Consider the following 24,124-nt stretch of genomic DNA (forward strand, 5'->3'; position numbering starts at 1 on the left):
CAAAAAGTGAAACATGACAACTTATTTTTGGTGGAACGTGGCCTCCTAGTAGAAGCCAACTACTTTGTCAGATACTCCGATAGAGGAAGAGTGAATGGTTCAAAGCTGGAATAAAAACTGTCGTGCATTTAAAAACCCAAACCCAGGCTGCCGCATGCAGCCTCTACAGATGGCTGAAGCTGTATTCAAGGGTCATTTTAACTATAAGTGGTTTTGACCACATGCTCACTATGGACTCCTGCTCCCTGACAAGTCACATGAATCTCCACAGTATGTCTTAACATATACAACTCCTAAAATAAAAATACACATATTTAATCATACTGAACAGTCTAATTTGCATTATCACAAAGCAGAATGTAAGAATAAAAGCAGATGCTTAGTTCTGCCAACGCAATTTTGATGGAAAGGGATTTAATCTTTTCAGCATAAATTTGACTTTAAAACTGTTGAAAATAACCTATATTTGAGTATCTGTACAGCCATACAGAACTAGTAACTCAGACATTTTAGAAAATGTCTCTAAATTATATAATTCTGTCATTGGCCTTTACATTAAAGCTAATGAAGAAAAATTATTTGTCTGCAGGTATATATGAAAATGTAGAGAAATTGATACTATCTCATATTGCATATTGCAATTCCTGATTCCTTTCAAATGCTTTCGGAAGAGTCATCCCTGAATCTGGTGTCATAAAGCACTCTGGTGACATAAACCAGTGAGTCTGACTCATTAAGGAGTGCAAGTCAGACAGGAGAAAATATGCTTTTTATTGGAATGGGACCAAATGTTGATAATGAAAAAATTGAATACCTATAGTATTGGGGGAGGTGGATAATCCCATCCATCAAAAATCCTCCACTAAATATAGTTCATCTAAATACAGTTCTAACATCCTGCAAATAGATTTTAGGACCTTGCATGGAGGTGCTAGCTGGGGACCCTTTCCTTAAGTGATGCCTCTTGATCTTGGAAGAGTAACCTCTTCCTCAAAGTAAACTGACCTGCCATCCCCAAGGAGAAAGGCAATAGCATGGGGATCATTTTCCATCCAGTCAGATGTTCAGGATCAACTCTGGTTATCAGTGAGGTAGAATCAATTTCATACCTTCTGCTTACTTTAGATTTAGCCATTTTCCTCTGGATTATGTTTTTTGTTTTGTCACATTAGACCTACTTTGAGAGGTTGGAACCCCTGTAATGTTCAAAGTAACATTAGACTAACCTTTCTAAAACAAAACACAACAGGGTGCCTGGGCGGCTCAGCCGGTTAAGCATCTGACTTCGGCTCAGATCATGATCTTGCGGTTTGTGAGTTCAAGCCCCGTGTAGGGCTTTGTGCTGACAGCTCAGAGCCTGGAGCCTGCTTCAGATTCTGTGTCTGCCCCTCTCTCTGCCCCTCCCCTGCTCGTTCTCTGTGTCTCTCTGTCTCTCAATAATAAATAAACATTTAAAAAAATTTTAAAGATAAATCAAAAACATAACATACACTTTCACCTCAAAGACAAAGACACTTGTCTACTTGTGCAAGTGTCCACATGAATTGCCTTGGGTTCTCCATGACAAGGCTCACTTGAAACTGCTCTGGGAAGCCTATATTGTCTTAGACAAACACATATTAACAACTATTTTTACTCAGCAATGAAGATAATAGGGCAACTTTATAAAGACGCCTACGACAAAATCTTATCTGTCCCAGCATTTAGCAGTGAAAATCAACTTGTGATTGGGAATAATAGCAACAGAATGGATTAAAAATGATTTGAGGTCAACTCTGGGCTTGAAAATGTGGTTGTATTAGCTCATACAAACATTGGAATGTTTACACTGGGAGGGTAGTGTTTGCCCTGGCGACAAAGAGTTGATCTCAGTAATATAGATGGTAATTAGGATCTGTCTTGTTCTTTGCTTGACCTGCAGAACTGGTAAGCACATAATAAATGTTCACTGAATGACCCACTGAACAAAAACTATTCTCTTAAGGGTACTTAGAAACTGCCTAGGTCAGATGCAGTTACTAATACTAAAAATATACCTATATGAAAAAAATATATAAAACACTTATAGGTGAGGAGTATGAAGGTAGTTTAAGAAGGTCATCAGTGCTAATATAAAAATATCCAAACTACAAAGAATATCAGATCCAAATGGAAAAAAAACAATGTCTTAGAATATTTTAACGACAAAATAGAAGAAGCTCTTTCTCTGGATTCTGCACAGCACCCAGTGCCTAGTTGGTAATCATTAGCAATCATTCATTGTCCTAAGGTTTTCAACTTTATAGAGCCAAGAGACTGAGGAAACTTGAGAAAATATATTAAGCAGGATAAGAATCCTATTATTCAAGAACATCATGAAATTCAGTGATTTGTTTTCCAAACTCATTCCTTACATATTCTATACAAAATAAAATTTCATGCAATATAACTCACAGAAACAAATCAAAAGGTGATCTTTAAACATATCTGTCGTATCTTATTAATACTTAAACTAAAGTAGGAATTCTATAAATGATCCTAAAACTAACACACGAATGTTTCTAGTTGTAAGAACAGTGGGATGACAAAAGCTGATACACTACAGACACTGACACATCTAATTGTGGGAAAACGTCACATAAATTAAAAATACAAAAAAGGATGGTTCACATAAAGGACACAGTTATCACCTTGAATCATACTGAGGAAGTGGAGAAGAATAGCTGCAAAATAATTTAGAAAGCAAATGGGAGAAATTAATGTAAGATAATTAGAAGCAAGCAACAGAAAATGTCAATGATAAGCAAAGGAAAAATAAAAAGCATCAGAAAATGAAACCAAGGCATTTGGCATTTGTGGGACAACCTGGAAAAATATTCTCCTTCCGTGTCTCGAGAAGCTATTCCCCAGACCTGGCAGCATTAGTGAGCCATTTCAAAGTGTACACCAAGTCTATATTTTCCTTTTTCAAATAAGTGCATAGCAGTGCCATTACTTTTGCTTTCCTGGACATGTCTATTGATCTCAATAAATTCAAGAGGAAGGAGAGAGAATTTGCATATTCAAATATTTCATTGTCTCCAATGTATGGGAAAGTTCACTTCTGATTTTATTATTCTATGCTTCCTCAACTTCTCATTTGGAGTTCCAACTATCATTTGAAGCAAAGCACAAAAGCGAAGGACAAAAGTTTCCTAAATTATACACTAGTGTTTTTCTTTGCGATGTGGAGAAAACAAAATGCTGGTTCTAGGTCTTTGTAACACAGTGGCAATTCACCAATCTTGATACAAAGAACCTCTTCAACATGTGGCTCACTGAATGTATCCCAAATATTTCATAGTTTCCTTCCCAACAGATTTTTTTTTTTTTTGCTTTTGTAAGTTTAGACCCATAAACATCTAACATTAATGGTGTGGCTATTTTAAGCAAAAATTATTACTATAATTTAAAAAAAATTATTACTATAATTAAATGTTTTTGTTATTGAGTTAAAGAGATGCAACATTAATTAGTCAAAGACTATGTGTAGTTTATAGTTTATAAAGCACTTTCAAGTCAATTACTTCCATTTGAATGATATTGCAATTATTTGTGCTACAGGCCATAATTCTGTAGGATACTTTAACCTGGAGGGTTACTCTAAGTCTGACTTTTTATCTGCAAAATGGGGATAATGAGCAAAACTTATCTCCCAGTGTCATTTTAAGGTTCAACTAAATATTAAGATAATACATTTAAAATATTTAACAAAATGCCAGGCACATAAAAAGGTAAAGGTTAGCTATTACAATTTATTTGAATTAAAAGCAGCAGAAAATGATTTATGTAATACATATAGCATCAGAAATATTAATTACTGTTAATTTATTTAATTCCAAATCAATCTACCCTTGTCCTGGATCACAACTAATTTATGGTCTAAATGCCAAATTTAAAGGTGAAAGCACCTTGACATTTTCATCACCTCAGCAGTTAGAGCAGGCTACCTGTCCTGCCACCTCTAAATCTGCTACCAGTGGGGCAGCGGTAAGGAGCCTGCTCAATGCGGTTTCTACCACAGCATTTCTGGGGTACACACATTGGTACATTCACTTCTTTTCTTTTTAAAATTATTTTCTCTTCTTCTAATTGTAGTTAATAAGACTTCATCATAATTTTATTTCAGAAATGCATAAGGCACCAAACTGGTCTGGGGGTCACAGGTGTTTCATCATGTAAAGCAAAGCACAAGAGCAGTCGGCACAGGAAATGAACAGAAATACCTACACATATAACTTTCCATTAGAAAGGAAAATCAGACACTCAGAAATAAAACTTCATCTGAATCAAGTAAAATTTAGGGAAATGACTAGATTTAATTTTTTTCACCAAAAAGGAAAACTAAAGAATCAGAAGTAGTACTAGAACAGTCAAGACATTTTTATGCACCAATACTTTAATTATTTTCCTTTCCAACACTGTGTTTTTTTCAACAAAAAAACAGGTATAGCAAATTGCTCAGAAAAGAACATTTACAAATGATTTACAAATATACATGGCATGTACTCACTCAGGAAGTCTTTGAGAAGACCAATGTTTCATACATACTTGACAAAGCTTGTCAGTATGAATTTATAAATACAAATAATAAATGCAATGTTCATTTAATCGGATAAAGGAAAGTGACTTTTAGATTACTTACCCAGAATGAACAGGACTTGAGACAAGATTAACATTGTCCAAGGTATCTGCAGCCCAGCTATAATGTCTAAGAGAATCTGAGTCAAATTCCCTTGTAAATGTTAGATGCTGCAAAATAAAATGACATAAGACATCAACAACACACAAAACACTGGTTTCTCTGTACTGACAAAATATACTTGTGTGTCTCTGTAAGTCCCGGTAGTCAAAATAAATTCATACTTACTCCTTTACAACTCTACACTGAAGTTTCAAGAATAGAAAACAAAGCTTATTAATAAGTTGTTTTGTTTCAATCTTTTTAAAACATTTTTTAAATGTTTATTTATTTTTGAGAGAGAGAGCTCCAGCAGGGGAGGGGCATAGAGTGAGGGAGACAGAATCTGAAACAGGCTCCAGTCTCTGAGCTTTCAGCACAGAGACTGATGTAGGGCTCGAACTCACAAACTGCAAGATCATGACCTGAGCTGAAGTCAGAAGCTTAACCTACTGAGCCACTCAGGTGCCCCTCAATCTTTTTTTCTTAAACATGCCACTGCATGAGGTTTTTTTTCTTTAAAAAAAACCATTTCTTCATGTTTATTTATTTATTTTGAGAGAGAAAGAGAGAGAGAACATGAGTGAGCCCGAGGCGGGAAGAAGCAGAGAGAGAGGAAGAGAGAGAACTCTAAGCAGGCTTCATGCTGTCAGTGCAGAGCCGAATGCCAGGCTCGATCCTGTGAACCAAGAGATCATGACCTAAGCTGAAATCAAGAGATGGATGCTTAACTGCCTGAGTCACCCAAGTATTCATTTTATTTCAATCTTCTAGGACAGCATCTCCAGTAACTGGCAAAAGGAATATCACAGAAGTAATGCTAACCATGATTTCAGCTACTTGAACCCATCTCCAAGCTCATCTTACAATTATAAAATTCTTTCCCGTGTCTCAAAAAAAAAGACCCGCCCATCCTGCTGACTTTTGTTTTCAAGTGGGGCAGAGTAGCTAGCAGAAGCCTACCGCTGCTCAAGCACACCGGGAAATATGCAGATCGACTCTGAATGCTGTGGACCAGAGGCACAGAGAACAGGGGAGCTGCCCTCCAGAGAGGAGAGGGGCTTGAAGACCCCTGTGGACTTTTTGCTGCCATTTTTAACTTGGGTGCGTTCGTCAATTCAGATAGAATATGGGCTTTGTACCTGCAGGGCCACCACTGGGGCCTAGAAAAACCAAGGGGGTTTTGGTAGAGATCTGGGTGGCCTTAAGTGTACCACAGATTTCTGTGGAGAACGTTTGCTGAATTCTGGAGCTGTGCAAGACAGAAAGTTAGAAATCTAACCAGAAAATCATGAAAAGGCAGAGTGTTGCTTCTTGGCAGTTTCATAAGAAAAATATTTAGAAGTTTGGGACTTCTCAAGGGAAAGGATCATACAATATTTTCACACAAGGACCCTGAAGGGCCAGGGACAAAAAGCAGAGGTAGTCCGAGTCTACCAGGGAGGCAAACGATTTTGCCTCATTTCAGCAAAAACTTGACTGGATTGAAATGATCAGCTGCCACCCTATTTGTCTAGCAGAGGGAGGGTGCACCCTTTATGGAGAATTACATCATCATTGGGTGTGTCCTGTCTGCAACTTTTTATATATTCATGTCCAGCATGTGGTAAGAAATGGCCAAGGATAGTGAGAGCACATGAACAAAAACAAAAGAGATACTATAAACAGACTCCCAGGTCATCCTATATTTTGAAGTAAGCAAATAAGAACTTTACAACAGCTCTGATTAGTACATTAAAAAAAAATGAAGGAAAAAAGAGGAATAAATTAAAAGGTGGATAATTTAACAGGGTACTGAAATTACATAAGAAAGAATCAAATGGGCATTTGTTCACTTCTAAATACAATGTCAGTTCTTGACTAGACACAATAGAAAACAGGGTTAGATACCTAGAAGTGTAGATGGAAAAATGTACAAAAGGATTTAAAAACAGCATGGAAAACATAGAAAATAGTACGAGACATGTGGAACACATGAAAGTTTTTAACTGGACTCTCAGACGAGAAAAAGGCAGAAGCTGTATTTGAGGAAAGAATGTCCTTCTTAACTGTTCTCCCAGACAGATCAGAACAGAGCCTTCAAGCAGATAATGGAAATCTTCTCTGGGATTCCCCAGTGATTTAGAAGTCAGTGGGAATTGAGATTTCCCAGTGAAATGTCCCTGGCTTATTACCTCAGTAGAAATCACGGATGTAAAGCCTTTCTGCTCCGTGCAGAGAGCTTCCAATGGGCTTAGGAGTGAGCAAATTGCCAAGAGTCACTAGACAGTTATAAAGTGTCTAATATGAGAAATAAAATAAACAAATGAGCAAACAGAACAAAAGCAAATTGGAAGAAACTGAGGCATTTTAGGGAGAAGAAAGCTTAAAATTTTTCATTAATATCCAGAGAGAGAGAGAGGAGATCTTTTTATACTTATAAAGCAATAAAATACTAAAAACAAAAACCTCAGAGAAAAAGTGACTCATTGAAAATAACAAATATAATAGCATTAAAGTTGAAAAAATATCTAGAAGTTAGGGGGAGATTTTCAAATATAGAAAATAGGAGAACATACAAGAAAGCAGAGGATTATTTCAGGAATTCCAAATCCATTTCCTTCCTCCAAAAAAAGTTTTACAAAGAAAAATAGTGAAATAGAGAAGAGATCAAAGAAATAATTCAAGAAACTTCCCCAAGCAGAAGACCTGAGTTCCCGGAGTAAAACAATCCACTTGAGTGACCAGCATTATGATGTAAACCCACTAGAGCACATCATCATGAAATTTTAGAACCTGGAGACGAAGAGCCTACAAATTTAAAGAGGAAAAATGATCACACATGGCAGACTTCCATCAGTCTTTTAACAGCAAAAGCTGAAGTTAAAGGCAATGGAGCAATTCCTTTAGTGTCCTGAGAGGAAATGATATCCAGCCCAGAATTCTAAAACCATCCAAAAAAAAAAAAAAAGTGTGAAAATAGAATTAAGATATCTTCAGAAATCTAAAACCCCCCAAAATATATTTCTCATGAACTCTGTAAGGAATCTATTGGAAGATGTATTCCATCAAAGTGAAGGATTAAACCAAGAAGGGGGAAGACACAGTCTAATGTAACAATCATAGGGGTTTTCTTTTTTTTTAATTTTTTTTATGGTTTTTATTTTATTTTTGAGAGACAGAGACAGTGTGAGCAGGGGAGGTCAGAGAGAGAGGGAGACACAGAATCTGAAGCAGGCTCCAGGCTCTGAGCTAGCTGTCAGCACAGAGCCCGACGCGGGGCTTGAACCCACGAACCGTGAGATCATGACCTGCGCCAAAGCCAGACACTTAACCGACTGAGCCACCCAGGCGTCCCCACAATCATAGGGGTTTTCATGGTGACAGTGAAGGAAGACCTAGGAGGACATCCATGCAGTGAGACTCCCAGGAACCTGACAAGCAAGAGAGCTCACAGAGGGATAAACTGAGCAGATGAAATTTACAGAACACCTGATGAGTGTGATCATAGTGAGAGGAGACTGGCATGACTGGGGAGGAAATGGTGGGTCGGACTAGTGATCTGTACAGAGAACATGAAGCAAATACGAAAACCTCCAGGGAAAGCAAAATATCGTGCCAAAAGGAGAAAGCAATAAATATATTTCACATCTGTGTATGGGATTTACATCAGCATAATAATAGAAACAGTAAATACTGGCATAACCAAAGTAAAATACAACTGGGGAATGCAGGGGGGTGGAAAGTGTGGACGGTGGGAAAGAAGAGGTACTTAAAAAAATAGGTATTTAAAAACTTGATCTTCCATTTTGGGAAGTCCATAAGTAATTCCTGAAATGAGTGAAAGCCAACAAGAAGCCACATATACATTTTAGGCCAAGGAAGCACATGATAAGAGTTATCAAAAAGTATGCTAAGCAGTTGTGTCTGGAGAGAAAAAATTGGAGGTTGAAGGTATATATATGAATTCTTTTTTTTTTTTCCTAATGAGTACATCTTATAAAATGACATGGCTTTTTGTTTGTATAACTTCAATAATAAAACAAATTTAAAAACTTACAATTAATTACAAAGAAATCAAATTGGAAAAGAATAGTAGTTCATAATAGCAAGGTCCTAACCCGAAATGAGCAACACATCATCACTTCAGAAAGTTCCTAAATTCTACATGGATTAACCAAAGATGATGTGTTAGTGTCAGTCTGGCTCTATTTACCAATTTTACTGACCTCTGGAGACTCTAACCAACTAACCTTCAGAATAGGGCAAATACTAATATAAAGTTGGTGGTGATGCTCACTTTATTTAATTTTTTAGCACACTATCAATCCTACATTTGGGGCCATGGGGTCACTTTTCACAAAGGATCCATTTTTTTTTAAGTTCTAATAAATAAGTAATATCACTCCTCTTTGGTAATTACAGTAAATTATTTACCTTTGGAACTCTTAGAAACATTCATTGGCAACATTAATTATTGAAACACTGAATTATACCATGCAAGGAGCTATCACTGCCATCATGTACTATTTATGGAGGCACAAGTGTGCCAGCACACTGGGGTCCCAAGTCCCTATCACTCCTTCCTGACTCCTTTACTCTCCAAACTTTTTGCCACCCATTGAAACTTTGTCATCATATAAACGAACAAATGTAAACTGAGCAAATATACTTGTTCAAAAGGATGAGCTGTATGTCCCAATATTTGTCCTAACTATTTTTTTTCCAAAGAGGTTTGCTTACATTTATGTGTAGACCTACCAATTTTAATTATCTAAACACAAACAACATGTTATTCCCATACTGTATTCCTTTAAATACAAAATAAGGCCATTTAACTGAACCTATATTTTTTGACCTTTGCTTATCTTCATTTATTGAAAGCCCTTCTGGAGATGCCCCAATGTGACTTGCTGGTTTTATGATCCTTGGTGTATTTCTTAACATTTCCCAGTCTCAGTGTCCTTTGAAATTTTCAAATTGAGTGTCAGTTACTATGGAGATTGAATAAAAATGTACATCAAGGGGCACTTGAGTGGCTCAGTCAGTTGAGTGCTTGACTCTTGATTTCATCTCAGATCATTATCCCAGAGTCATGGGATAGAGCCCCATGTCAGGCTCTTTGTACTGAGCATGGAGCCTGCTTAAGATTCTCTCTCTCTCTGTCTCTCTCTCTCTGTCTCTCTCTGTCCCTCTCCCACTTGCACATGCTCACATACATGTATGTGACACTCTTTCATTAAAATATATATATATATCTCTGGCACCAAGGCCAGTGTTGGCATGGAGTCATATTAATGTTTCCCTCTATGAGTAGTCACTTCTGCTTTCCAAAGGACTCTCGTTTATACTGGCTCATTTGTTAAAACACAGTAATGGGCGAAACGCAGCAAAAACAACGATGTGCCAGTACCAGCATCAGGCCTTTACAGTTACACACAAAGCATGCTTCTATCAAATCAGTGGAGCCCATTCAGTTAGAAGAATGCATCTTGTAAATGTGTACGACTTACTTATTGACTCAAAAACATTTAATGTTAACAATAGCAATACCAAAATTTACTGTGTGTCAACTCAATGTCAAGGACTGTCCAGGGCCTTTATATTCATGTATCCTTTGAATTCTCAGAACCTAGTAGCCCTAGGAGTAATACTATACCCATTTCACAGGGTACAGAACTGAGGAAACTAAAGTTCAGAGATATAATTCAAAAACATGACAACATAAAATCAACACCTAGCACTGGGTAGCTTTAGTTAGTAGAACACTATGTTAAGGAAAAATTCACACTGATTTAATAAGACTTTTTACTCCCACATCAAAAATGATATGAATAAGCACATCAACTGTCATCTTGGAAGTGATGTCAATCAAAATGCATGTTATTCAATAGAGTCCAAAGCCTGACTAATGATGATATCACAGCTTCTATGAGCCTAATACTTCCCAGAAATAGTTTCTCATTAGCCCTATTCATCAGATGAAAGAGAAGAGCAAGTATACACTGGCCTTACAAGAGGACACGCCCAAAGGCCCAGGTCTGGAAATAAATGTCCAGGCTTGGAAAAAAAGAGGCAAGGAGCAAGAAAGTATATGCCAGGAAAAGAAAGAATAACCCAATTAACTTCAGTATTAGATAATTCTCCAGGATGGCGCTGTCAAATCCCAGTGTGGGATGACACCAGTGAAGGTCCTTTTCTGTCAGCTCTGCTGCCCCTGGGAGGCAGCAGAAGGTAGTCCTGTAGGTTAGCTGGTGGCCCTGACGTGCTATTGTTCACATAACCAGGTAGCCCTCACAGTATCAGGTCACGTGCAAAGTGCATTGTGGTTAATCTGAAAAACTATCAACACAGTGTAATTAAGAAACACTCGGATGATGGCACCAGACAGGAGCCCATTGACGGAAAGGCTTGCAAGGACCATTTTACCCCCTGGCCACAAACTAGACAGGACTCGGACAGGGGGACCCATGAGGGCAGCAGTTTCCTTGGACCAAGAATACATGATTTGGGTTTGACTTTGGCTACCTCATGTCACTGCCCAGTGAATGACAAGTTGATCACCTCACCAAACCTCCATTTCTGCATTGGGCAATTGGTAGATAAGATTACCTGTCCTGATTAACTGTGAGAACGGAATGATCCAAGTATTGTGAAAGTGATTCGAAAATTTTAAATTGCTATGCAAACAAAAATACAGATAATAATAATTCTAAACTTCACATATTTTTATAAGTAAAGATAATTAGTTTCTTAAATTGATAGGACATTACAGCCCTCTGTAGCTTTTGGGACAGCATATGTCTTATCAGATGAAGCAGCTTGATGGATTAACAAATAGTTGGCTGTGACAAATACTTGTGTAAATGTCAACTCTCCCCGTGGTGAATATGCTTTGTCCAGTGTGCTGTATTTGGCATATGAGAGTGGCATCCAAGTGGTCAGCAACAGAATGGGTTCAAACAGCCATTGCACCTAAATTCTATTCTCAGCTCTATCACCTAGCGTCACATGAGGTGATACTGAGCAAGTGAAATAAATACTGTCCTCAGCTCCAGCTTCTTTGTCAGTATGTGGTAATGATCGTACCTAGTTCATAAGGACGCTGAAAACATGACATGAGATAATCCAGTGTGCGTCCATGTTGTGGCAGGTACCACAGTAAGCATTATAAGTATTGTGATCTACAATGGATACTGAATGAAATGGCAAACTGCTATGGGTCTGTATGGACATCCAGTGCAAATAGTTGGAAATATTCTTTTAACAAGTGGATTCCATCTTAAAGACAAAAGTCTAATCTATAGTAACTCAGAATAGAATGGTGGCTACCAGAGGCTCAGGGGTGGAGGAAAAGGGGGGATATTGATCAAAGAGTATAAATTTACAGTTATAAGATTATTAAGCTCTCGAAACCTAATGTATAGCATGGTGACTAGTTAATAATAATGTACCGTGTTCTTGAAATTTGCTGAGAGTAGATCTCAGTTACACACAAAAAGATGGTAACCCTCAGAAGTGATAGGTATGTTAATTAGCTTGATTATGAAAATCATTTTACAAATATATCAAAACATCAAGTTGTACACCTTTAAAAATGGATTCCATAAAAGAAAACCTGATTTAAGCAAAAGATAAAATAAAAATTAAAGGTTGACTAAAGCAGGCCTTTTTTCCCCCAAAATGTTTCTTTTCTTAAAGTCAAATATTATTACTCCTAAGATTTATTTGATACTAAGATACAAACTATAGAAGCTAAGCTCTTTGGAACTTCTAAATTTCATTGATTTCAAAATAATTTAGCTGTCAACTTCCACAAAATAAGGTGAATCAAGGTCAGCATTGAAAGTGTTAGCACATTAACATGTAGTTCAAGACGTCTAAACTAACTGTACCACCTTAAGTCACAACACCAACCTGTCTGCCTTGAAAAAAAATGTGTAATCTTGTTGACCAATCTTTGAGAGGTGTTGAATGGATCACCTGAGAAATGCTGGCAAAGCACTCTGAAGAGAAAAAGCAGTATATTAAATGTCACTAGTCAAAGGTGTTTATCTGCCAGGAGACTATCTCGAGCAAATCTTTAATCCCAGGCTGGCTACCTTCTGCCACCATGCACATTTCTGAGATCCCCTTAGAATTACCTTCAACACCAGAAACAGGAAGGCCAGTCTGCTGACGTGGGGGCAGGGGAGGTGCGGGAGGAGAATGGAGTGAGAGGTAGAGCAGGAAAAACTGAGTATTAGCATAACCAGCCTCTGGGATTAGGTGTTCTTCTTCATTTCTATTACTGAGGTAATTGCCTAGGTCTTGAAGTGACATGACAGACATGCAATTTCTTCTGAAGAACCCAATTCACTTACGACTTGCTAATATATCAAGCAGTACATAACACTATATATGACTAAATATACATGAGACCATCCTTAGCCTTAAAAAAGACCAAGTCTAACCCAAAGGATGTGGAGTGAGTGCTGGGCTGAGATAAATGAGAGTTGCAGGGAGGGTGTAGGAAGGGATGGCAGCCTCCAGGTATGGGGAGGCTAGAACAGGGCCTCTCACACTGACGACTGAAGGACCTCACAGCTCCCATTCAAACAGCGCATGCAACCATTTGTACACTGCCACAGTGAAACTGTCTAACCTGGTCACTATTAAAAGCCCTGCCACTCATTCCCTTAGATATAAGCCATGTCGGCAAATCTGCTGTGAGAGGAGAAGGCTGCAAAGTGAAAGCAACCTCCCAAGAGAGGGCCAGGGCCAAGCAGCTGCCCCATTCTCTCTTCATGGACGTGCTGCCTCTAGATCAAAAGAATTGAAACCAAATGGAAGGCCCTCTTCCTCAGTGATCAGTGAGCAGAGAATGTTTTTCTAAAAGCTTTTGTTTTAGAATGCCCAAGTTTATAGCTATGCTCTTAAAAAAAGCAACTGTTATTTAGTTCTAGAGAGAAAGCATAAAACAATAGAATCTCAAGTCTGAATGACACTTTAAGATGCTGGAAGACTTTCTATGTTGCCCTGGACATGTGGTTGTTTATGTCAGGTTTGGTCACCATAATATAAGCATATTAGTGAGGACCAGACCCCGAATTAAACTGGCTTAAGATGCTCCCAGCCCCCCAGGGGTGGGAGGAAATTGAGATTAATTCACTGGTTTATGTAGCAGGAAAGTCTAGGAAGGATCAACTTCAGGCATGGCGAATCCAGCCATGGCTCAAAACATGGTAGGAACTGCTTGTCTTCACGTTCTGCCCTTAGCAGCTTTGGGTTGAGATCATCTTTAGAGCTTAGCAACAAAAAAAAAAAAAAAAAAAAAAAAAAAAAAAACAGCTAGAAAGTCTCAAATTTGAGTCTCATTACACTTGCTTAGATTTTATATTTTAACCTAAAGAAATCACTATAATCCAGGAGGAGGAATGCTCTCAATGGCCAGATTTGGGGCTCATCCTTAAAGGGGAAGGGATTTCTGATCCTTGTAAACTACATTGAAAAATGGATGGGGGAAGAGGTTTGACCATCAGATCCATCTCCCACGATGAAAATGGAATGGGTGTACACAGGCAAAAACAATTCATATCCCTAAGTGATTTCTGCTCTTCTATTTTTGAGTAACTATCAGAAATTCATACTGGATTAAATGTTTCTGACAGCTGTATATATCACCTCTTGGTCTTACAAATACTTCTAGAGTCATTCAAAGGGGGTATAATTAATTGGTTAGCCTGGAAAACATTTTTGACCATTATCATGCCTTCTACCTCATATCTGTGTGACGGTCAAGCATTTCCATTCCTTGAATGATGCTCTACATGCCATAGTTTTTTAGCATGATGATTTTTTCCACAGTTTTCATAACTTTTTGCTGAATAAGTTGTGGGTTCCTTGTAAGTCACATTAAATAAGGATTTATTATTAGAATTAGGCATAAGCATAATAAAGAACACACGTCTGGGGATGCCTGGGTAGCTTGGTGAGTTAAGCGTCTGAATTCAACTCAGGTCCTGATCTCATGGTTTGTGAGCTGGAGCCCTACGCTGACAGCTCAGAGCCTGGAGCCTGCTTCTGCTTCCGATTCTGTCTCCCTCTCTCCCTGCCCCTCCCCCGCTAACACACACACTCAAAAATAAATAAACATTAAAAAAATGTTATATAAAAAAGAACACATGTCTGAATATAATCTTTCCTGCTAAAAAATGGATAAAGATGATGGTATCACATCAATATTAAAAATACCAATAAGTGTGAGACCCTGGAGGACAGATTATAAAGTTCTAGGGCTTTTTGATGGCTTCCTTCTCACACAGAGCAACACAAATGCACAGCATCTAAGGAAGCAGCTTGGAGCCACATGGCCAGTGACTCTGCCATTTATCACCTGTGCCCCCAGGGGTGAGTTAACTGACTGTGCCTCAGTTTCTTCACCTTTTTAATGGAGCCAAGAAATTATTTCAAAGGGTTTTTGTGAAATATAAATGAGTCAATACTAGTAAAACACTTAGTGTCTGGCACATAGTAGGAGCTCAAAATGAACTGTTTTCACCATGATCACCATAAGCATCACCACCATACCTCCTGACACAGCATCTACTAAATGCTATTCCATTTATATAACGAGGCCTGGCTGGTGTGGATCACACACAGCAGTTACATAAGCCATATCATGCAGTTGCTTTCAATAGTTATGTCAGAACAAATGAAAGAACCAGTCTATTGTATTCATCCTAGACAACTGGGCTTCAATCTGGAATCATCCCTTTTCTTATTACCTTCTATTTGGAAAAGAATCTTTCTTGGATTGCTGTTCCAAGACAATCTGACACACACAAATCAGAGCTTATAAAACAAACACATTATATGTTGAATGATAAATATACAAAAAGATCCCAGCCAGAGTTGCTTCAAATAAGTGGTTTTTATGCAGAGAGGAATCTCAGAATCACCTGTGCAGCTTTAAAAAAACCCACACATATCCAGGAACCCAGACAGGGAGATTCTGATTCCATAGGCATCGTCTTTTCCAAAGAGCCACTGGTGATTCCAATGTGTGCCCCGATTAAGAATTCTAGTAATCTTGGGGCACCTGGGTGGCTCATTCTGTTAAGCATCTGACTCTGGGTTTCAGCTCAGATCATGATCTGACCATTCATAGGTTCAAGTCCCACATTGAGCTCTGCGCTAACAGTGCAGAGTCTGCTTGGGATCCTCTCTCTCCCTCTCTCTCTGCCCCTTCCCTGTTCACATACTTGTTCTCTCCCTCTCTCCCTCAAATAAATAAACAAAAAAAAATTCTAGTAATCTCTACACCCAGCAAGGGGCTCAAACTCATGACCCCAAGCTCAAAAGTTACATGATTTCTGACAGCCACCCAGATGCTCTTTCTCCTACTTAGGAATTCTGACTAGGAATCAGGGGCTTCAGCTCTCAGTGCATTAAAAAATCCTATGCTGAGCTACTCCTAGCCACAGAGCAATCAGATTTTTGTTTTTTGTGTTTAAGTTTTTATTCTAATTCCAGTTTAACATACTGTGTCACATTAGTTTCAGGTATATGATATAGTGATTCGATACTTCCATACATTACCCAATGCTCATCACCTGACAAGTGCACTCCTTAATCCCCATCCCCACCCTCTATTTAACCCATCCCCACCACTGATAACCACGTTTGTTCTCTATAATTGAGTCTGTTTCCTTGTCTCTCTCTTTTCCTCTTTGTTTTGTTTGTTAAGTCCCACACATGAGTGAAGTTATATGGTGAGCAATCATACTTAATAAATGTTTTCTATATTTATTTATTTATTGTGAGAGTGCCGAAGTGAGGAGGAAGAAAGAAGGGAACAGAGGATCTGAGGTGGGCTCTGCACTCACAAGCTGACAGCAGCGAGCCCAATGTGGGGCTCAAACCCAGCAACTGTGAGATCATGACCTGAGCTGAAGTCGAACGGCCAAATGACTGAGCTACCCAGGTGCCCGTAAAAATTTCTTTAAGATGATTCTCATGAGCAGTCAGGGCAGAGAGTCACTGCTTTAAATAATAAAATCTTTTGACAGATGCAAGGCATGATTTATTTACATATATATTTTCTGAGGCATATCTACAGGTGACTCTTGATTGCAAGATAAAGGGAAGGTAGGACAGGGAGTCCATGGAAAACCCAGTATCACGTCCACTCCTGATCACTCAAGGGAGAAATAAGTGGTTTATAAACCGATCATGATTAAGGCTCAGCAGGGCACGGGGACGGGCTCGCTTCTCCCAACACCCTTCCCAGCCCTGGCCTCCACACTGCCTTCAACAGCACGGCTTCTTAGGAACACAGGAGTGACAGGTCCGTGCTAATTATCCTGAGTCTCAACTGTACTTTCACTGTGGTTAATGTGCAAACTCCTTAATCAGAAGCACGATAATAAAGAAGCAACTAACTGTGCTTTGTATTGGTGAGGGAGGTCTACTCTTTTTGAAAATAAGCGACACATGGAGAGTTTTATTCATTTTCAACTTTATGTGTCCAAGCAACTCTAACTGGGCAATGACAGGGCAGTTTTAAATCTGACAGTAAGTCATGTGTCATTGCTTCAAGAATTCTAAATATTTCAGACTTCTAGCATGCTTTCAGACATAATACTGTGGAGAAACTCCATTTTGAAGTTATAAATACAGATTTAAAGGCATGATGGACACAAACTAATAATGTCTGCCACTTAATTCTAATATAAAGTCTGTGCTTTATATTAAGCCTCCTACTAAAGTAAATCCTTCTCCTTAGTCTTGCACAGTACACCTAGCCCCTTCCTTTTAGCCTCCCTTTGAGGAATTAGCCTCTTCTCTCTTCTATAATAAATGAGACACCAGACACTAAATAAGTTAACATACTTCTTTCAGATTTTGTTTTCCCCTTTCCTCCACGTTGTATTTTGAAGGTATTCAAACAAATTAAGATTGAAAAAAAAGTGTAAAAGAAATACCTATATACACTTCACCTAAATTCAACATTAACATTTTGCCATGTTTGGGCTTGCCTGAGCTCTCTCTCTCCACACATACATACTTCTTTTGGCTGAACCATTTGAAAAGTAGTGGCTGACTTAATGATGACTTCAATTCTGAAAACTGCACCCCTGGAACAGAGATATTCCCCTGTAGAGCTTCAAAATGTCCCAAACTCTTTGTGACATCCACAGAGATGCTTTTCTTTTCTTTTAATTTTGTTACTGTTATTTATTTCTGAGAGAGAGAGCACAAGCAGGCTAGGAGCAGAGAGAGGGAAAGACACAGAATCTAAAGCAGGCTCTGAACTGTCAGCACAGAGCCGGACATGGGGCTTGAACTCACAAACTGTGAGATCCGGACCTGAGCCGGAAGTCAGATGCTTAATCAACTGAACCATCCAGGCGCCCCCAGAGTTGCTTTTCAAACTGAAGTGGCAACAAAATCAACAAGAGAACATCACCTTTACCTTTAAAGTTTTCTTTATCCTTTCTTTTCACAAATCCTTCATTCTGATTAAAGCTACTCCTTCCAGCCTCCCTGAGTAAGCTGGTATTGGCAGTAGCTAAGAGATAATGACGTGAAACCCTTCCGAAGCCTGTTTGCTGCATTTAGCATGGCAATCATCTATATTTTAAGGTTGATGTGCAGAAATGGAGAGGTAGTGTAACTGGCAGTGGGAGTAGAGGTGTTGGTGGCAATCATGGTGAGGTCATGGTGGTGATGGGGGTGATGGCCCCAATTTCAGACCCTTGTCCCCAAGTAAATATATATTCAGAAATAAAAACCATCATTAGGTTCAATCGAGCGTTTGAGATTCCAGTATGGAACTAGGCACATGCTTTATATATGACTAAAGTGTTACTGATACCCAAGGAATCTCCTATCACCTGCAATTTTCTAAGTTTTGTAGGGTTTCCTTAGGCATGGAGAATAACAGGCATTTCCACACTGGTGTCATTAATATATCCATTAACATCTTATTTCAATTGGGAACATGAAGAGATCAGAATAACCTGACTAAAATAATGACCACGGCCAACCAAGAGAGAGCCCCACAGAAAATCTCAACCAATACCTATGCAACACCTTACACCCAAGCACTTAGCTCCATTATTTGAAACAAGTGCTTTCTCTAGTGCTAATACCTACTTAAACCATGACATCCTATCACACCTATAATTATTCTACAAAGACTGTGTCTGACCAAACACTGAATAGCTACTGTATTCACCTCTGTAAAACCTGCTCACTAAGAATGTTCCAGAGAGTGTAAGGCAATAAAATATTTATTGCAGGTTCTTGTGAAATTCCATGTACATCTGTAAGTCTGGAAGTCAGCATGTCCCAAACACATGGGAGTCCCTGAAATCTGACTACCAGCTGCTTAAACCTCTAACTTGGTGATAATGTTACTATCATGTATTCACCTGCTCCAATTTACCTTCATTGTTCAGTGAATAAGTGTAGCATGATTTCATCAATTATTTACATTGCTTGAATATGATAAGCCACCTTCAACATTAGTTTTATGGCCCATTATTAGCTCACAACTTCACATTTAAAACCAGGTTGTGTGTGTATCTAGAATAATGAACAACCCTGAGCCCCTATACAGCAGGACCACATTGATAGAACTTCCTATGTTAAACTATGTTAAACGATGAACAAAAAGAAGAAAACTGTGTGAAAACCAACAGAGGTTCTGATAGAAAATAAAATACTATCCTATCTCGAGAAGCCCATCACAGGCAGCTTTGAAGCTAAGGGATCAAAAGCTTGGCCAATCTCATCTTTAACTACTTGCTAAAAACAATTCTAGAAAATTCCAGCATGCACCCCCAGTTTGTTTAGGAAAACCAAACATTCATGTGGATAATGTCAGCAACTTGAGCTACCAATTATTATTAACTCTCTTTAAAAAAACTGAAATAGATTTGACCTAGAAATGAGAAAGGTGTCTGTGTCATTCTTAGGACTTTCTGAGTTCCTCTCTGTGGGCTTTTAGGGATTCATCTGCAGAAGACCAGGCTATTTCTGTGTATGGCACAACTGATTCCCCCTACTTTTTTTTTTTTTACAATAGATTTTTTTCCTTTTTCCCTGGCAGTACAGTAAGATTTACAAATGCAAAATCAAACATGCAGAGATACGGATTTTGTCATGGAACAAAGAGCTCAATTCAATCACAGCAATGAAAATTCGACAATCCAACAATATTTTAAGGAGGATGCGTACCTGCTCTTTGGATGGCACAAGGAGTTCTTCAATCATCATGCTGTCCCGTGCATAGGAGCTTCTGTTCAAGGTGTATGACCTATCCGAACTGAAGGAGCGGAGGCTGTTGTATTTACAGTTAACCATTCAAGAGTGGTGGATGATGATGAGATGAATAAAATAAAATTAATGCATGCAACTTTGAAAACAGGCAAGATGGCTATAAATATCAACAGAAGTTGTTCTTGAAAAGACATCATCAAAAACATGATCCCTTAAATTTGAGGAAATCTCTTAAGCTTAGACAATTTTATGATCAGATTTTTTTTTAATTAGGCCAAATGGTGTTAAATCTGTGACAAAATGAAATGAATGAAAACTCTGGATGTTTCACTATGACAGTTGAACTAACAGAGTAACTGACAAGAACAAGATGACTCTTGATAATTTGAGAGATTTTTTTCTATGGGAAGGACTTATACCAGAGTCTTTTATCTGTTGACCTTGCACTATTGAATGGAATTATGTCTGCTGCAAATGGGTCTGTTCCTAAGTCTTTGCAAACCAGCTATGGGTTTAACCTACTAAGAGCTCTGGTTTATAGCTGTACTCATGAAAAACATCAAAAAAGTGATAGTATGATGAATGTATCTTACATCATCTTTGCCATCTTTCTCACCTTGAAAAATTCAAATTCCATGTATGGTGATTTTGTCTTTCCACACTCTATTCTTTTCTTCCTTGTGTCTTATATTACTCTCTTTTCTAGCCTCTCTTATCCTTTACACAGCCCCTGACTTTCCCAGAGTGCAAGCCCCCTGATGTCCTGAAGGGCCTCTCATACACTGACCTCTAAATGAAAAACCAATGTGGAGGGTTGCAGGGGGTGGTGGCAGGAGAAATGAGTGAAGGTGGTTGAAAGGTACGAACTTCCAGTTATAAAATAAGTCAGTCATGGGCATATAGTATACGTCATGGTGACTTAATTAATAATGCTGGATCAAGTATTGGAAAGCTGCTGAGAGTACATCTTAAAAGTTCTCATCACAGGAAAAAAATATTTGTAACTATGTGTGGTGATAGATGTTACCTTGACTTGTTGTGGCCACCATTACTTTGTATACCTGAAACTAACGTGTAATGTCAATTACCTCTCAATTAAAAAAAAAAAAACCAATAGAATAAGGGATGCTAGGAAGCCTGCACATATGCACATAGGACATGCAGGCATTAATGCAAGGCAACTAATCTAAGCCTTGGCAGAACACCTTGTGACTAATCCTCTGCAAAAAGAAGACAGAAACTTGTGGGGAGCTGCTGAAGCCTTCTCCCTCTTGCCTCCATATCCCACCTAATATGATAGGCTGTCATAAGGTTACTTTTCATTGCCTCTTGTTTACAATGAGGTCTGACACTTACTGTCCCACCCTCCTTGGAATATAGCTGCACAGCATGAAATTGCTTAGTTGCAGTCTAGAGTTGACCTCCTGCAATGCAATATCCCACAACTACCGTGGAACCTTTAGTTTTGGTGTTGTCCTTTTTGGTGTGGAGGACGAGGATGGTGGTAAGTTGCCATCTCTCACTGCCCATGTAGGTAATAAACTGAATCTAAATGTGGCCTCTGAATCTTTACCAGTAGAACCAGTCAGATGTTGGCCTAGTCTTGGCCTTGGCTTGTGTGTGTGTGACAGAGAAAAGAGCAAAAAGGTAAATAAAGAATGATTCCTTGTTTTGCACAAAATGACTTCTTTTCCTCAGTGCTCCTGATACTAAAGATTACCCAAGGTGGGTATTTTTATATCAAGTTACAGAGGTCCATGAATTATAGGAATCATTCAAAGGGTCACATGAATGACTAGATACATTCTTCTAGGATTAGAGCCTTGCATTTCACCAGAATCCTGGGGGGATTTCGACCTCAAAATAACCGTCATTCTATAGTCATTATCTAGTGTATTCAGCAAATACACTGACTCTTATGAGTAAGGCACAATATTAGAGACTGGATATAGAAGAAAAAACAAAAACAAAAATAACTAAGCCTTATTTCTGCACAGAGACTACCTAGTAAGCCATGTGTCTTCGCACTTGCATGGGTGGGCCTTCTGGACCCAGTCACATGATACATAACTTCTCCTTTATTTCCTGCTTTACTCGCAAACATTTTCCCCGTTACTCCTGTTTCTAGCTCCTTACCATCTCTCAAATACAATATAAACTTCCTAAAAGCTGATATTGTCCATTGAACTGATTTTTATTTACTATTAACTAATTCTAATTTAAATAGTCCTATGTAGGGGCTATACCATTAGCATAACTTCTAAGTAGTCACAGCAAGGTTCCATTTGCCCCAGTGATATGGTTGGGAGATACCACATTCATTTCTTTAAATTCTGGTTCCCATTGCATATGCTAACATTGTGGTATGTAAGAACAACTTTACAGTAGATTGAACAAACACCTTAACATTAAAAAAATTATTACGTATTCATTTTAACTTCAGCTTTTAAATATATCTAAGATTTGTTGATTTTTTAAAAATATCCTCTTTCTTTTAACGTCTATATGAATGCCAACTGAGGAACAGAGCCCAGAACTAGGTGCTGTCAATGGAAAAGCCTAAAGATGTCTCTCTTTTACATAATGTCTAAGTTCCTATTCCTCACTGTTTTGGACCAAGAAGTTACATTAGACAGATGGAGTTCATTGTGTCCATCAAGCGTCACTCTGAATCATTAATTCATTGAAGTCCTGTCAGCTACTAAAACTAGATATTATTTGCATGGAGGTCTGGGAAGCATTAAATTGTTTTTAACTAAGGTCAACTATATTATTTGTAGCCATCAGTATATCCTAAGTGTTAAATACAGGAAGGGTTAGAAAAACACATGCCTCAGAAGTCTAAAATTATATGAATGTACCTAGCACAACCCAAACAAAACAGCAACGAGCAAACAAACTACTTTTCAAATCAAGATTTTTTCTTTAAACCCAGTGAAAGTTCTCCAGTTACTTCATGCACTACACAAACTTGGTTAAAGGAAAGAAATTCCTTAAGTACTCAATTTTGCATTAAGTCATATTTCTTGTCATACGTTTAGTTACTTGCTAATTTTCTCAGAATTTCAAAAACGATTTTCTAATGCGGAGCAGGGGAAAAAAGCACATTGCAGCACATCACAGCACAGCACAGCACAATGCTGAAGAAAATAAAGATGAGAAAATGAGTCAGGGAAGGGCAGAAAAACACTGTAAAAGTGACATATCTTCTTACCTGATCTTGGGACTAATTTAAAGTATTTTTAGAAAAACACAGGAGAAGTAGAAACCAAAAAAATCAGACAGGGGAAAAAAGAAAAAAAATGTTATGGTTGAATGAGTTACACACTTAATGTATTCCTTTTTAAATGTTACACTCAGAATATTTGGTAATACTCTAACAATACTTTAAGAAATATATCAGTGTTATAGATATTTTGTTTTTGCAGATTTGCCTCTGAGCATAACATGACTTGCCAATGTAAAAAAATGAGTTACATATAATAGCAACAAATAATAATGAGTGCAATCAAAACCAGAAATATGAAAGCCTTAGGACAATATGCTGGTGTCTTCTCTCCCTGACTGTCAACTTCTACAATTTTCTATATACAAGTGATTGATTTATAAAATGCAGCTTTTACATATCATCTAAGGAAGAGCATCAGCTAGTTATTGGATTACAAAAGCTATTAAGCCTCTAAGTAGAATTTTCCCTTGAGATCCTCTGCGACTTTGTACATTTTTCAGTGGTAGCTTGTGGTTCTGTATGATTATATGAGATATTCCATATTTTTAGAAAGTTATTTTCCTCTTCTTATTAATGATACCCTATTACAATGAGATTTTAAGGACTTTCATAAATACATATATAAAGCAGAAATTCTATGAAGTTACATAAGTTCCAAGTTCTATTAATAAAGAGACTAACTCAAAACTCAATTCAGTATCTAAACTTGGCCACATCAACAACATTGAGAATAAACTCCCAGTCTTTCTTTGTGGGAAGTGCCATTTACTATTAGACAATGAAACTTTTTACAACAGATCCTTAAACTATAGGAAAATGTCCCCAGGGCTCTGGCTTAGAAAGTTTAATTATTAGCTTTAAAATAGCTTGACTGTCAGCAAACATGCTGTTAAACCAACCAGGCAAAAGAAGTCCCCAAATTCTGGACAAGGTCCTGTTTCTTTCAACCA

At 38.0% G+C, this 24,124-nt stretch overlaps 1 protein-coding gene across 1 annotated transcript in view; it reads right to left on the minus strand.

Moving 5' to 3' along the window:
• The window catches only part of ANK3 (ankyrin 3), a 329,784-nt gene that overhangs the window by 78,628 nt on the left and 227,032 nt on the right, over positions 1–24,124 (minus strand). Inside the window, exons 26-29 of the mRNA XM_029931727.1 lie at positions 23,160–23,171; positions 19,904–20,006; positions 4,664–4,770; positions 2,670–2,702 (exon numbers count right to left, since the gene is read on the minus strand). Of these exons, the coding sequence (XP_029787587.1) occupies positions 2,670–2,702; positions 4,664–4,770; positions 19,904–20,006; positions 23,160–23,171 (255 nt within the window). The remainder of the gene's footprint in view (positions 1–2,669; positions 2,703–4,663; positions 4,771–19,903; positions 20,007–23,159; positions 23,172–24,124) is intronic.

Source organism: Suricata suricatta, chromosome 2, assembly GCF_006229205.1.
Source record: "Suricata suricatta isolate VVHF042 chromosome 2, meerkat_22Aug2017_6uvM2_HiC, whole genome shotgun sequence".
NCBI classification, from domain to species: domain Eukaryota; kingdom Metazoa; phylum Chordata; class Mammalia; order Carnivora; family Herpestidae; genus Suricata; species Suricata suricatta.